General features: G+C 34.8%; 2 protein-coding genes and 1 long non-coding RNA gene across 3 annotated transcripts; 2 read left to right on the top strand and 1 right to left on the bottom strand.

The window, feature by feature from the left end:
- The first annotated feature begins 188 nt into the window (after window positions 1-188).
- Window positions 189-4,476, top strand: LOC124834339 (RNA-binding (RRM/RBD/RNP motifs) family protein). Its single transcript, XM_047309006.2, has 14 exons — window positions 189-349; window positions 522-753; window positions 882-971; window positions 1,502-1,567; window positions 1,701-1,766; window positions 1,896-1,981; window positions 2,114-2,159; window positions 2,343-2,397; window positions 2,592-2,668; window positions 2,883-3,024; window positions 3,109-3,236; window positions 3,363-3,467; window positions 3,900-4,031; window positions 4,178-4,476. The coding sequence occupies exons 2-14, from the start codon at window positions 733-735 to the stop codon at window positions 4,232-4,234; spliced, it is 1,071 nt and encodes a 356-aa protein (XP_047164962.1). The 5' UTR covers window positions 189-349; window positions 522-732; the 3' UTR covers window positions 4,235-4,476.
- Window positions 4,477-4,991: 515 nt separating this feature from the next.
- Window positions 4,992-7,783, bottom strand: LOC124834335 (Remorin family protein). Its single transcript, XM_047309000.2, has 4 exons — window positions 6,754-7,783; window positions 5,972-6,296; window positions 5,656-5,737; window positions 4,992-5,409 (listed from the first exon to the last, which is right to left on the bottom strand). Exons 1-4 carry the CDS (start codon window positions 7,370-7,372, stop codon window positions 5,203-5,205), a joined length of 1,233 nt encoding a protein of 410 aa, XP_047164956.2. The 5' UTR covers window positions 7,373-7,783; the 3' UTR covers window positions 4,992-5,202.
- A 695-nt stretch (window positions 7,784-8,478) lies between these two features.
- LOC148191977 (uncharacterized) lies at window positions 8,479-12,104 on the top strand. The gene is made up of 2 exons (XR_015782718.1): window positions 8,479-8,870; window positions 11,848-12,104. It is a non-coding gene; the product is annotated as an uncharacterized LOC148191977 (long non-coding RNA).
- Window positions 12,105-15,518: the final 3,414 nt, after the last annotated feature.

Consider the following 15,518-nt stretch of genomic DNA (forward strand, 5'->3'; position numbering starts at 1 on the left):
TAAGATTAAATTATAATTTATTAGTAGAATATTTTATTGTAAACAAAACTACAGAATTTATCATAGTAATGTATATAATTACCGATTTTTAAAAATAAATAATTTAAAGGAAAGGATGTATTTAAATGGTCTGGTTCATAGTTGGTTCCACGTTAAACCGGGTCCGACTCGGCCCAGCCCAATTCGTAGGTAGAGATTGCGAAGTGGGCATGTTTATGATGGCCCGGTAAACGAAAGAAGGGAGGGAGCGAAAAAGCGTCACGAGCGGGAGAGGAAGGTGGAGAGATAGGGAGGGCTAGCGAGAGAGGAGATCTTCGATTTAGGGGTTTTCAATTTCGTATTCACCAAGGTCAGTGAGCGCCTAATTCACCGATTTTTTTTTCAATTTGTAATAAATCTTTGTTTTCCTTTACAGTAGAACTCCAACCCCCAAAAGCTGATTTTCATTTGGTAGTATATGATGATGATGATGATGACGACGATATTTGTGTGTGAGAAAGAAGTGTGCTTGTTATGTGCAGGCGGCGAGTGTGAGAATTTGAGAGAGAGAGGGTTGAGAGCGCTGAGTGCCCTGCTGAGAGATTCCATTACCCCAAGAAAAGGAGGAGGAGGAGGTGGATAGATTATTTCCCCCCTTTTTTTCTGTTTTTCTTTTTATTCTCAGAGTGGTGGACAGGGATATTTCCCTCTGCAGCGTTCCGTCTCTTTAATTGTGATTTTTTGAAGTTCCTGATGGAGCAGCGAAAGCTTGTGGTTAGTGGTGCTCATTCAATTTTCATATTTGTTCCTCTATTCGTATGCTTATATGTTCATTATAACAATCAAAATGGCATCATTTGATCTTTTTTTATCGATCCGTATCCTTTTAAATCGCATATTAGGTTTTGGGAATTCCGTGGGATGTTGATACTGAAGGATTAAGGGAATATATGAGCAAATTTGGCGAGCTGGAAGATTGCATTGTAATGAAGGTTAGCCGTTGCTTTCCATTTTTCTGTAGTGTTGTTATTTCATGTTCTATTTATACTCGTCTAATGTATCGATACTTAAATTTAATAAACAATATGTGTGTGTGTTTCAATTATCCGCTGTAATTTTACTTTATCCCCTCTGTAAGTCGTTGGTGCTTACATTTTTTTTTCAAAAAAAAAAAAGTAAGAAGGAAGAGGGGATAAATTCCTTATGCTGCTTTTAAATATGTTTTGTTCATCCTTCAAAAATAAAGTTAGTTTAGTGTTCTGGTACTATCAGAGTAAATACATAAAAAACGTCCCTTCATTGACCAAATTTGATGTCAAAAGGTTGTGGTAGAGAAAAAGTAACATACTTGGCCTTGGTGCCACAAATACAGAGAAAAAAGAGAAGAAATATTCAGCTGGTTATGCTTTATGGCTTCTGGTGGTGTGAAATATAATTTTCTTGTACAGATTGATGTTAGATTGCCTCTATATATACTATTAAATTTTCTGGAGGTCATTTTAATCTGCCTTATTTATTTTAGGAGCGGTCAACTGGACGGTCTCGTGGTTTTGGATATGTTACATTTGCTTCAGTGGATGATGCTAAGGTAGTCCCTTTACAGAGAGGGAGAGTTGTACGGTCAAGATTAGCTCCTCTCATCTCTCTGCCTCTCTTATTTGATATACCCCTATATAATGTCTACATGCTATATCATGGTTTGGATAACCTTCTGGCTGCAGGAAGTATTATCAAGTGAACACATTCTTGGTAATAGGACACTGGAAGTCAAAGTGGCTACACCGAAGGTTATAACCAAATTTCAATTCGAAACTTGAAATCTAGTCTGCTTCATGCCTGGTTTGCATTTTATACGAAATATAATATCCATATCTTATGATAGTATTGCTTATTCTTGTAATGTTTCTATATTAAAGGAGGAAATGAGGGCACCAGTCAAAAAGGTTACTAGAATATTTGTAGCCAGGATCCCACAATCGGTAACAGAAGCTGCTTTCCGAAGGTTTGAGTTTGTAGCATCTTCATTATGATAATCCACTAAGGACTTTTTTTCTTTAGTAATATATTCTTGTTTGACTTGAATTTATACAATAGTATCACAACCTTTCTTATATTTCTTTTCTTTTTCTTTCAGTCATTTTGAGAAGTATGGTGATATAACAGATCTGTACATGCCAAAGGTACGTTACTCCTATTTGATTGTTATCCATGCAGAATTTAAATGCAGCTTGTATGCATATTTAATTCTTTTTTGTATGTATGCTCGCTGTTGAATTCACATTATGGCTGTGCACATAAATTGCAGAGTTTCGTGCGCTGTACATTTTTCTTAATTATGGATAATTTGCCATTTATTCCTACAGGATCAAGGCTCCAAAACACATCGTGGAATTGGTTTCATCACTTTTGCAAGTGCAGGTTGACATCTATATCAGCCTGTGTGCTCTAATTTTAAGTTTCTGCATATTTAATCTAAAGCCATCTGGGATCTTGGGTATCACTTGGAATTTTTACATACCTGCACTATTTGTTTACTATTTTGGTTTTTGGACTTTTGAAATATTGTGGATGGGATGTCCCGATCACTTTAAGGAACATGTTTTCTTGTACAGATTCTGTGGAGAATTTGATGTCAGAAACCCATGAACTGGGAGGTTCTGCGGTGGTGGTTGATCGAGCAACACCTAAGGCAAGAGTTTTTATTTTTTATAGCCTGTCATTTTACTTAGAATAGTTTCGGGAAATTGCAGAGTAATAACCAAGACATTTTTATTCAAATTAATTAAATATTAAGTGAATTTCATTTGCTACCCAAGTGTACTGTTTTATGATTAAAAGGATATTTAAAATTTAAAATTTCCTTATCCTTTTAGTTAAATAAGATTATATATTTCTTTGTACAGGATGAAGACTTTAAGCCAATTGGCAGCAGAATGCCACCACAGGGAGGATATGGTGCATACAATGCTTACATTTCTGCAGCCACTAGATATGCAGCACTTGGTACTCCTACTTTGTATGATCATCCTGGCCCAATTTATGGACGTAAGTGCAAGCACCGGTGTTCAATTAAATGACTTAAGTGGCTTCATACTAACTAGTGACTCACTGCCATATTTTATCAAATAGGGGGAGAACCTGCTCGTAGAACTAGTAAAAAGATTTTTGTTGGCCGTCTACCCCCAGAAGCATCTTCTGAGGATCTTCGTCAATATTTTGGAAGATTTGGCCGTATATTAGATGTTTATGTTCCAAGGGTAAGATATTAAAGGCATATACTTGGCCGGATGTTAGATGTTTATGTTGCAAGGGTAAGATATTAAAAAAAATGCTTCTACGAGTTTGACAAAGCTTTGCTAACTTGATTGTCTATTTTTGGGTAGGATCCTAAGAGAACAGGCCACAGAGGTTTTGGATTTGTTACTTTTGCTGAAGATGGTGTAGCAGATCGTGTCTCACGAAGGTCTCATGAGATTTGTGGACATCAGGTACTTTAATTTAAATTCGCTACTGGCTTGCATTACTACCGACTTTCATCTGCTATAAGTTTCTGTTTGCTCATTTTTCTGTGATTTAAATTTAGATGAATGGATGTGGTGGGAGGGAATCTGTGTAGGTACGGGGTGGAGATTAACTCCACTGCTTTAAAATGCCCATTTAAATTTTAGTACCTTAACTACATAGTCCATTCAAATCAGGAGAGAACATGTAATTAGTGGATTTGTTCTGTTGTTTCTTAACGAGATCTCTGTGACATAACGTGACTGTCTCCTGTAATGGCATTAAACAACATATATGCACAGTAGACAAATATAATTCCAGTGTGAATTCCTTATGACATGTCATCATGATGTGAATAAAATTTGATAATATTTTTTGGTTTAAATTCTGTTTCACTGATTAGTGGTTTTCACCTGTAGGTTGCAATAGATTCGGCTACACCCGTTGATGATGCAGGGCCCAGTGGGAATTTCATGATGGAATCTTTTGGGGGATATGGCGGTCCTGTGCGATCTTATGGGAGGATGTATGGTAGCTTAGACTTTGACGATGTGAGTATTTACATCTAATAATTTTATAAGCAGTATGCATACATACATATATATACATACATCAAAATTTGGGCAATATGTCAAGAAACATTGAAGTATAATCTAGTTTCATGTTTCTGCTTTTGATTATAAATTTTCTTTTGCAGTGGGGTTATGGAATTGGGAGACCATCAAGAGCAGATTGGAGGTATAGACCATACTAGTAGGGACACTGCTTATTTGTGACAGCGAACTGTGGTACTGTTATTTAATCATGATTTATAAAGTTGTAAGAACTATGGATTGGATTTTTTAATCCATCGTAAGCCAGAAAATACTTTCTTTGAACATATTATCTTGTATCGATTTGTACTAAGCGAAGATGATGGAAATGTTATATTCTAGAACAATGCTACATTTCTTACTATGTATTTTGTTCCTCGTCTATTGTCAGACAGGATGCTGATGTATGGTCCATAATAAATTATTAAGTTATATGCCCATATTATATTTGCGAACGAACCTGGCTACGCTTTTCCGTCATCTTTTGGTGGGCAAGCCTGTTATATTATATGTACGTAACGAAAAAGGGTTCCGTCTGAAATCAATAATATCAGCATGCTCGGATCGTATCAAGCGAAGCTACAAACAATACGAGCTTTTGCGCTTAATTATTTTGAACATTATATAAAATGCAATTTTGCTGGTGGTTATTAGTCGTGTTTAATACCGAATCACCAGTTGCATGGATTAATGCTAGTGACTAGTTGTGCCTCCAAGCATGCTCTTAGCTTAACATAGATGTAAAAAGGATGGGCAATAGTTTTTTGATTGTAAATTTTTTTTATACTTATTGACATGATTCTTCACTTTTTTTTTATAAATACAATTTTTTTTATGATTATTTTATCTTTACATCAGTGTCAAATGGTGCCAAAGATTTTTTTCCCCCTAAAATAGAATATAGAAGACAAATAAAGGTAAAGGTAACATCCAGAAATGAACCCATTAGATTTGGTACATAATGCCTAAAATGTCAAAAGGCAGTAAGAATGCAGTAGTCATTCATTATTTGACGTTATTGGGAAGTACAAAAAAGAAAAGGCAAATGAAAATGACCTGACTTGAATGTTAATTTTCTGTGGTTATCGGGGCAAAACCTTAATAATTTGTATATTGTACTAAATATTAATCATGGAGCATGAGTGCCGAAGCAACTCCTTGGAGACCATATCTGGACATATTTTTGGAATGAAAATACTTTCCGAGTCTTGGAAACCTGCTGCTGATCCTCTTCTACACTTGTTTGGTTTCTCATCTTTTCAGCCTTCACCTGAGCCCTTCTCAGCTTGTTTAGAATCTTTTCCATCGACGTCGATTTCTTCTTTTCCAATTTCATCTGTGTAAAATACTTCCATCATTAGGGAAAGAAAAACTCGAGGTGTCCCTGATATAGTCATTGTATACATACACTCTGCATATAATGTTTAGTTTTATCATGCAGCATGACACGACACGACAACGATTTTACGGTTTAGGGATGGAGCCTTGTTGAATTTATCTTGCTTACGAATTTGACTTGGCATAGGGACACACATCATATGAGAAAGTTCAATATATATACAAGCTGTGATGAAAAAAAAACCTCTAGTTTTCGTACTGCAGCTTCAGCCTTGGCTTTTTGCAAACTCTCCCATGCAATGATTTTGGATTCCTCCCTCTGAAACCTGCTCCAGAAACAAAAACAATGACATCAAATCTGTTTTTATCGCTGAATGAATGTTGGAGAGGTTCAAATATCTTGATAATAATGATACTAGACAACGAGAAGCATGCATGGCAGTAGAAATTTTGGATTCATTCAGTAAATATTCCAAATTTATTTTATGTCTGGGATAACTCCTAACCCAAGAACTCAAATATATGAGGACTAAAATCAGCTGAGCATCTAAAGAACATACTTGGTAGAGTCCAACGTTGACTCTGCAATATCCAAACCTGAAGGTTGGGCTTCCGTACTACTCCTTTTCCTTGAGTGTTTACCAGGTAGCAAGCTCAGCCTAGGTACATGGCTCTTAGACCACCTAATAATAGTAGCCTCACTGTCTACCTCTACATCTCTCACCTCTAACTTCGCAGCATGGCTATTTTGACGATTCATGGTCCAAGTGGGTGAGGATTTTGCTGCATCATTCTCAGTTTCAGGAGGGCTCATTTGAGTTCCTTTATCACATCTAGAGAGACATGTCAATGCGTCCTCATTCTTAGTTCCATTTCGTTTCTCATCTGTAAAGGAAAATAACTGAAACGTTTTAAATATGTGAATTCTCGCATGTCAATACACAGCCATATAATTTTTCGTATTCAACTATCAACCCAATATTCATTATGGTGACTGCACACAAAACAGAAAATCTTATCCTCGCTTTGATCGAGTTATCTCCCACAAATAGACCAAGACACTAACTATACTACCAAATTGAACCAAGAAATGTCTCACCAACCACTCTGTACTTGACACGCATCTCTTATTTATGAATATAGGTGTTCTGAGTGAAGTATACTTGGAGTTGAAACCAGTCAGTCACATCACATACATTTGGCTATAAACTATATCTTACAATCAACGTATCAGTTTTCACCAATCTAAATCCATTTGATACATATTCATCATCTTAAATGGAGCATGCAATGTGAGTTTAGAAAGGCTAATACCTCTGAAGAGGAACTCCAGTATTCATACCTTGAGAATTAGGCGAAGATGGGTCACACAGAAGTTCTGACCACACCGGTGCACTAGACACTGATGGGAGTAGAGCTTCGCTATTATCGTCGAGAAGAGGACTAGAACATTGCATAGTACTGTCAAAGTCATAACGGGGACCAAAAACGGCATCGTGTGCATAATAATGGTGAAGAGAAATAGCATCCGGTGCCAACACTCCCGTTGAAAAAGGGGAACCACCCATCATGAAGTTTTTCACTGCCAAACCTTGGCGAAGTGGAATTGTGGGTGAGTAATTGGAGTAGTAGCCTTTTCCTGGAGGCACAATAGGACCACTTTTTGATTTGGGTCGCCGATGAAGTTGTGCATAGGAATTAGTTTTGTGATTAGTATAGCCTGAAACGGGGCTACAAATCCACCTCTCTGCATCATCCCATTTTGAGGGTACTGTTCTTCCACTGTTGAAGGGTGTCAAGTTAGCCACACTAGCTTGATGCCTTATGCTGCTGCTCGATGGCTGCAACACCCTCTCCGAGCTCCACCCGTTTTGGCCCGCAGTGTTTCTCTCTCTATAGTGTGGTGCCCCTGGACTTAGAAACGAACCAAGTTTCTGAGAGGAACCAGAACTCTTCTTCATGACACTTTATCTACCCCTTTTGGAGGTAAACTTTCAGTTGGCAAAGCCTCTTGAGCAAGCCCTCTGTCACTTCAAATATGGAAAATCTTGTTTATACTGAAACAAATATCGGAGGTGATGATTCTGAAACAAAGAAGAAAAAGAAAACACTAGTTTCCAGAGGAAAACAAAGCTTTATGTTGGCAGTATCAAAAAAAAGAACTTGCTGTAGGTTTTGACCACTCATTACTCAATCAGTTGGTATGGTTCAATCCGGGTCACACAAGAAAGCAACAAAGGCTTGAAGGGGACGATTTGTGGTGTTACGCGTTAAACTCTGACACCAAATGCCGAAATTAGACCCTTGAATGTGAGTGTATTACTGACTTAATCGCTAATTAAGCGTGAGATGCTGTCATCAATGTTTGTGGAGTGGCAATGATGGAATGGTTTAAGTAACATTTTCTGGTTCTATCGACATTAGAGGGATATGTACAACACATATGTGTGGACAATTATAGGTTGAGACTTAACGCATAAGTCCAATAACACTGAACCAAGCCATTCTCTTGAGATAAGAAGCTGTGTATGGTCTTACCAACGATAATAGGACAAGGAAGACATGAGCTGTGAGACATCACAAATCATTTCATGATGCAGATTAAACCATGATCGTTCCTCCAATCAATGTTTACATAACACATAATTTAACTTGCTAATTCTTTTAAGTTAAAAAAATGATCGTACATCTCATGAAAATCAGTGTAGAAGGGTTCCACATCGTGTAATAATTTTCTGGGAGACATTATATGAAACATAGCCTTGCATTTGTCACGTGGTTTTTCCGTAAAATTGCTTGGGACTCCTGAGGTCAGTCAGACACATGGTGTGGGCCGGAAGCTAAGACATTGTATTAGGTGGTATTTAAAAATCAGTATAACACTGTTTTACAAACACTGTACCTGAAAAAAAATATATGAAATACATAATAAAAATATCTTAAATTCATGATAATTGATATACACACTTTTCAACGACAGCGGCACCTGCCAGCTGTATATGGGAAGTGTAGTCTATTATTACAGAAATAACAGTGACTGTTTGTTTACATTGAAACAAAAGGGAGATGGAAACATTGTGAATATCAGTGTCTAATGACGTATTTCATTCATTGTAAACGCTGTTTTGTTTCGGAAGTATTTAACTAGAAGATTGATTTGCGGGTGCTCAGCCGATTCATTAAACGCTGTCTAATGAGTAACAAGAAAAAGTGAATCGTATAGGGTTAGAGTTTGTGGTGTTGTTGTGACAGGCGATGAATGAAAGTTGTTTGGTGGTTCCCATTCTGTGCAATTGAGCCTATTTTCCTACAGAAGGTTAACGTTGTGTGGCAGATCCTGTGAAAATATCAGCATACCTGCACATAATGTCAAATGTTTTCTGTCCTCTCGTCTGTCGAAACTGTTGTACTTTTGACATGGTTGTGCAGGCCACCCTTGCCAAATATCATCTTCATCAGGTAAATCAGAGACTTCCAGGTCATTTTTTACATTTCAACTATTCTTCCCATCCACCTCTCTTACTCAATATATCAGATAATGTTAACGATTAAAATCTAAATTTATATATCATATTAAACATCAATAATGTATTAAAAAATATTTATTAATTTTTTATATAGATCCAATTCATCACTTATTGATGTTGTCTATTTTTTAGTAATTTAGGTGAATTGCCCTTCATGAAATATGATTCTGTAGAATTAATAAACTTTACTTAAACTACTTAATTAATATATTACGACTTGGTTGGTTATTATCGGTAAATTCTCTGATTTGAGTTTGGTTATTGTTTTTTTTTGCTGTATGATTAGTCTAATATTTTGTTTTGAATTCTGAATCAGCTTGTTTGAAGAGTTTATGTTGGAGTTAGTTTTAATGATCCCTGTAGCTTATTTTTATCTTTCAATTATTTTCTTTCTACGTGTTAGTATACATAAATAAGATTGAAAAAGTACTGTGAATAATTTAACTCTGAATATGGAATAGAAAAAACAAAATGAAACAGTACATAAAATGAAGGATCCATAAATCTATTTCCTTAATATTTTAAATTAAAAATAATGTTAAACACTATTTGTAAGGGCCTAGAAAATTATAAGGCCATTGGACCCAGTTGGAGGCAGCCAGGCCCAAACTAAGGGAACATGACCTTAGCAAGCGTCTTTCCCCAAATTGTCAGATTCTTCTTTTTGTTTTCCTTTCTCACTCTAAAAAGAAACTCTTGCCCTACAAGTTTTCTCTGTCTTCTCTCTAGATACCCAGAACCTTGAACCATAGAAAGTTGATTCTGGTGCTACCTAAGCGTCTGCGGAGTAGAGGGTTTCATTTCTACCGAAAGTTCTCCTTTTTCCTTTCTCTTTCACTGTTCTAGAACCTAGGGCATGCAACTTTACTGGGTTCACGTGCCTTGTAAGTTATTCCTTCCATTCTCTGTCTATTCTGAGCTCTAAGAGCTATGTTCTATCACCAATTTGGTGATCTGTAGGTTCTGTCAAGTTTCGCTCTGTGTGGAGGGTACTGTTAGGGCACTCCAGTAGGATATACTGCTCAACTTCAAGGTTAGGGGAGCTAGTTACAATTTTAGATGATGTATGATATGCTTGTCTAATTTATTTTGCTTTTTACTGTTATGCTGTTTTGGTGATGAACATGTTTAAATTATGTTGGTTGAAAATGAAGAAATTGTGTGATCATGCTGTACTGATGTTGATGTTACCTGGATATATTTGTTGGTTGTACTGACTGTTGTTGGAGAGGACTGGAGTATGTAATGTTGGTCTTGGGGTTAATAAATGGGTGTGCATGTACTGTGTTAGCTTACGGTAAAGGGAAGTGAGATAAGGGAAATGGGGCAAGTAGAGTCTAAAACACTATAGGTCAGTTTGGATAACTTAGGTTACTGAATTGGGACTTGTTGAGAGTACTGTGTTGGTAGGATAGATGAATCTTAAAAACCTGAGTTGGCACATCCCTGATCATAGAGCAGCCCTGGCCTGGTCCAGTACGTTGTGACTAGTCATATGTGTTGGCGTCGAAGGTGAGACTGACGCGTTCAAACATCTGATTCTTCTCCGTTGACCAACTGGGTAGTAAAGAGTGGTTGGAATGGAATTGATGAGTTGGTCTTGCGAGAAGAGTAAAAGGGTTAAGAGAGTAATGTTTTATGCCTTTTGAGAGGAACTGAGGTAGAGGATTTGAGCCTAGGGAGTCTTGAGTGAAATTGGACAGTGGGGGCTGGCTGATATGAGTCTATTAGAACTGGTTAGGATCATAAAATTGAGCAAAGCCATTAGCAACATGGTAGGATTGAAATTGGGTCCTGAGTTAATAAAATTGGGTTTGGGGTCCTCTAGTTATTGAGTTAGATGTTTTGGAGTAGAAATTGAGTTGGTTTAGTACATCTAATTCCTATCCAAATGACCAATGCAATGCTTTACTTTCATCTATAAACATGTTTCATATCAATATTAGAGTTACAGATTTTAATTTGTTCATTTGGATATGTCTAAGATGCACCAAAACTACAAAAATCACGTTGCTGTCAAAAACTGATAAGAATAATCGATTATCTCACTTGATAATCGATTATTTTAGTCAGAGAGTTGTATCCTCTCCAAAGCTCTCGCAAATAATCGATTATCACATATGATAATCGATTATCACATATGATAATCGATTATTGTCGTCGGAAAATCATTCCGGACAGTTTTAGGTGGTTTTCGGGGTTCTGGATGTTCGTTTTGGACGTTCTTTAGGTCGTTCTGGGGGGTTTTGACCCTTCCGGAGCCATTGGTGAGGGTCTCCAAGCTGTTTGAATTATTTAAGTATTGAACATTAAAAGTCCTAAAGAAATTTGTGTTAATAAGTGATGGTTTTGTGAAAGTATGTAATGTATGAGTTGTTTTTATGACATGGTTGATGTTGTATGATGATGTAAATGAATATGAAGAGGACATCTCAGGGAGAGATGACTGAAAGTGATGTATGGGGTGATGATGTTGTTCTGTATAACTGTATGGAGCTTTGAACTGATATGTCTATCCCTACACTCGAAGCACTGTTCATACTCAGATAGAGGAGAGCAGTGCAAGTGGTGAGAGTAGAGGGAGGTCCTCGTCTATAGTCTTAGAGTTTAGACATGGACAAATTTGGGGGATTTACCTTGCTTAGTGTTGGGGAGTGCCAGCTGAACTACGCAAGTGCAAAGACGACCAATAGTTCGACAGTTATACTAATCCGGATGAGTCGCGTGAGTGTTTGAGTCATGGTTTAAAGTGTTCTGTATTAACTGTTTTATATGTACTAAGCATGATGATTATTAATTGATTGAACAGTATGATCATTGCCTGTTTATCTAGCTCACCCTTGCTTCTGTGTTGTGTGCTGCTTGTGTATGTTTTTCTTTGCGATGATCATCCTCTTGGATGAGAGCAGATGTTGTTGAGGAAATACCTCTGGAGCAAGAGCTGGAGGAGAATGATGTTGCTGCACAATCTACTTAGAATTTAGATATTTTAAACTTTTGGATATTAAATACTCTAAACTGTCTAAGTTTGAAAACTCTGTATTTTTGCTTTGGATGACTGTAATTTCGTATTTAATTGCAAGTCATACTCTAACTGATCTCTTTATTGGGAATATCGACTCCTAACGTATATGATGTGGTTAATATATTTTGGGATGTTACACTATTAGGCTAGACTGATGTCATATATATATATATTATATGACATTTTTTTATATGAAAAAAACCCAATCATAATATCATAACTATATAGTTTCGATGTCACAGGATATATTTCCTCTCCTAATTAATGACACTTCTTTATATGAAAAATAAAAATAATTAAAAGAAAATCATATCGAGAAAGATCATATGATTTAATAATTTCATCATAATAATTATTATATCTTATTAAGTAGAAGATAAAAGAAAAAAATATTTTGATATTATGAACTTTCAATATACAAAATAGAAAGTTTTAAGAGGTAGAGTTTTAATGTAGATATCAATAATTTTATTGAAAAAAGTTTATTATATGATATTCTAATAATTTCACATGATTTAAAAGTTAAAGTCGATAACAATTTGAATACATTTTTCTCTTTTAATTCTGAGATGTTATTCAGGGATAAAATCATCACAAAGTATCAGCTTAAAAGTGGACAATACTTTCAATGCAAATGATTGACACCGTTTGTTAAAACAAAAGCTCATGCCCATAATATGTGTTTGTTCAGTAAGGACAAAACCGGAACAAATTAAACAACCTAGAGTTATTTTATTAAAAGGTAAATAAACAATATTCTAAGAGTTACTTTTCTAAAAAAAAATTGTATTTCATTTGTAATAATGATCATACTTACATGCTTTTGAGTATGACTTTGGCTTAATATAAGAAAAGATGGACAATAAAACTGTGAAATTTGGGAGAAAGCTTATCTTAAAATACTATTAAAGATAAATGATATAAAATATTTGGAGAATAAGTAGTGACAAAATATGTAAATTTGATGAGATAATTAATCAATGGAATTTGTTAAGAGGAAGAAATTTGTGTTTGAGGAAAAGGAGAAACAGTGGGTAAAGAAAAATATTAACTATCACACTAACACAAAAAATGCTTTTTAGGTAAGAGGATTTTGTCTATTTACATATGTTTTAGATCAGACGTAGATTCGAGATACTGTTAAAATAATAAACATAAATTTATGTCTAGTGATAAAAAAACATGCGTAAATTTACAAGGATATGTATTTCAAGATTCACTTTATTGTTTATGAAGTGATGAGTAACATTTCAAAGAAGGTTGCACCTCAGATTTCTTTAAGCAATTTTCCCCTTCTCAACATGAGAACAATGTGTAGTAAGAATAAAAAAAATAAGATAATAACCCTAGCTAGGTCTGTGAGTTTTTCATATTCCTCTTCAATCTGAACCTCTTCGATGATGTGTGTCTCATCTTTGTTGGTTTCCAATAAAGCACACGTGGATTTGCGTAACGTTGGAGCTCGCAATTTGTGACTAACACTTTCTGGCAAGGTGAGGCGCAATAGGTGCGCATCTACGTTGCGTTGAGTTTGCAGTGGCTCGCATTTGCATTCTTCGACGACACTAATGACATTGATGAGAACTTCAGTGAGAGCATTATGGTGGCGGCAAATGGTGGCTATGAATCCTATTTTCGCATCTCAAATGTAAAACCCCTCACGCAGGTTCGAAAGTGCTCGCGACAACTTCAAGTGAGGTTCAGAAGTTGAGAAAAAGAAAGAGAAATGTAAGCAAAGTGAGAGATAATTTCATATTAGAAGAAGAAAAAAAACACTCATTAATAGATGTAACCCAATGTTTGTAGGATGTTTGCACTATTCATTGTGAAAAATGGCGGGTTACATGTAAGGAGCGCGTGAGAGAGGAGGAGGGAGATGGAGATGGAGAGGAAGATATGTTGAAAGATCCACATCGACTAGAGATAAGACCAAATTATAATATATAAGTGAGGTGCAAACCTTACTTTACTTTATAAGCTGGTTTTGTGGGATTGAGTTAGACTTAAACCCATTTTCTAATATGGTATCAGAGTCCTGGTTGGAGCTTTTCCTAACAAAATCTATATGGACATTCTGTTCTACCTGTTGTCGGGGTTTGTGGGGTTGAGTTAGGCTTAAAAAAACCACTTTCTAAATAAGATAAGAGATGAAACATAAAATTTGACATATTATTTACAAAAATGTCATCAAATTATAGTAAAAATTTGATTAAAAATACTCTTTTGTTGTCAAAATTATAGTAAAGAACATGCTTTTTCATGGTAAATCATATTCTTTAAAACATCTATCAATATCTTTTTCAGAGTATTTGATTAACATAAATAAATAAAAAACATGCAACATCATAAAAATTTTATATGGAGAAACAAAGAAAAATGCATGTAAACAATTTGAAAGGTTTGCAAGCACAAGACCAAAAATTGGGAGATGAATGTGATTAAAATAACAAAACTCAGGTAACATTGACAAGATGTTGATGCTAGTTATTGCTGAAGATTAGAAATTCACAAAAAGTCCCTTTATGAATATCATAGTCTTAAATATTTTCAAATATCAACTGCAGAATCCATTCGTGATATACTTTGTCGAATTGAAATTGAATCAAAGTTCACACAAACCATAAGACAAATATTTTGTTGCATTATTCTCTAAATTAAAATAAAAAGTGATTCAAATTTGATTTAGAGAATGAGTTATCAACAGATTTTACGTTCTTTTCGTTTAGGTCAAACGTTGATCCGCTTCAAAATTCATAATTAAAGAAGCCAAAGAAAGAAGAAAAAAGATAACAAATCTTAACAATGAAAGTTAGCATATACTCTATAGAAATCTTCAAATATCATGTTGAATAACAATAATATCGTAATCAAAGAGAAAACTAATACTTATATAAAGAAAACATAACTAACCCTTGACTAACTGTATCAATATAAATAAATGAGTTAAGCCTAATGCTACTTAAAAACAAACTTAACATCAAATAAAATAAATAAACTACAATTGAATTTTTTTCTTAATCACCTTTCCACTTCTTATAAGATATAGGAATAATGTTTTTAAAATTTATCAAAAAATATATATATGTAATGAAAAGAAGTGACAAGGTAATATTTTTACAATAATTGAGAAATTTGTGCGAAATTAATATCTAAATACAATTTGAAATTTTTTTAGTATCAATGTATTCAATAAAATATAAAGTTAAAGAAAATGTTTTTTTACATTCCATATTATTAAAGAAATAAATAAATAAAATATCGTATTAAATTAAAATAAAAAAGACAGCTTTAAAGTAATCACATTAATATCAAATTTATACATGTTCCCACAACCCTTGTTAATATACATGAATATCATCACATCAGTAAAAAAATCACCACAATAAAAATATCAATTCACAACAATCTCAGAATAAATACGAAAAACAATTAGCTATTTAATTGCCATAAATGAATTTAAACGAGGCATTGATTTACCGATTAAATATATAACATATAAATAAATGCATAAAATTAAATAAGCGAATTAATTATTAATTAGCACATAAGAGCATA

The sequence above is a fragment of the Vigna umbellata genome, chromosome 10 (genome assembly GCF_029865625.1).
Source record: "Vigna umbellata cultivar VRB3 chromosome 10, Vumbellata_1.0, whole genome shotgun sequence".
NCBI lineage: Eukaryota > Viridiplantae > Streptophyta > Magnoliopsida > Fabales > Fabaceae > Vigna > Vigna umbellata.

What these genes read in the sequence shown, in the direction of transcription:
- LOC124834339 (XM_047309006.2), top strand. Translation starts at nt 733, where the DNA reads ATGGAGCAGCGAAAGCTTGTG. An exon ending in TGGAGCAGCGAAAGCTTGTG is followed by an intron (nt 754 to 881) that starts GTTAGTGGTGCT and finishes ATCGCATATTAG; the next exon opens with GTTTTGGGAATTCCGTGGGA. An exon ending in AAGATTGCATTGTAATGAAG is followed by an intron (nt 972 to 1,501) that starts GTTAGCCGTTGC and finishes TATTTATTTTAG; the next exon opens with GAGCGGTCAACTGGACGGTC.
- LOC124834335 (XM_047309000.2), bottom strand. Translation starts at nt 7,372, where the DNA reads ATGAAGAAGAGTTCTGGTTCCTCTCAGAAACTTGGTTCGTTTCTAAGT. An exon ending in ATCTTCGCCTAATTCTCAAG is followed by an intron (nt 6,297 to 6,753) that starts GTATGAATACTG and finishes TTTCCTTTACAG; the next exon opens with ATGAGAAACGAAATGGAACT. An exon ending in TCAACGTTGGACTCTACCAA is followed by an intron (nt 5,738 to 5,971) that starts GTATGTTCTTTA and finishes TTTCTGGAGCAG; the next exon opens with GTTTCAGAGGGAGGAATCCA.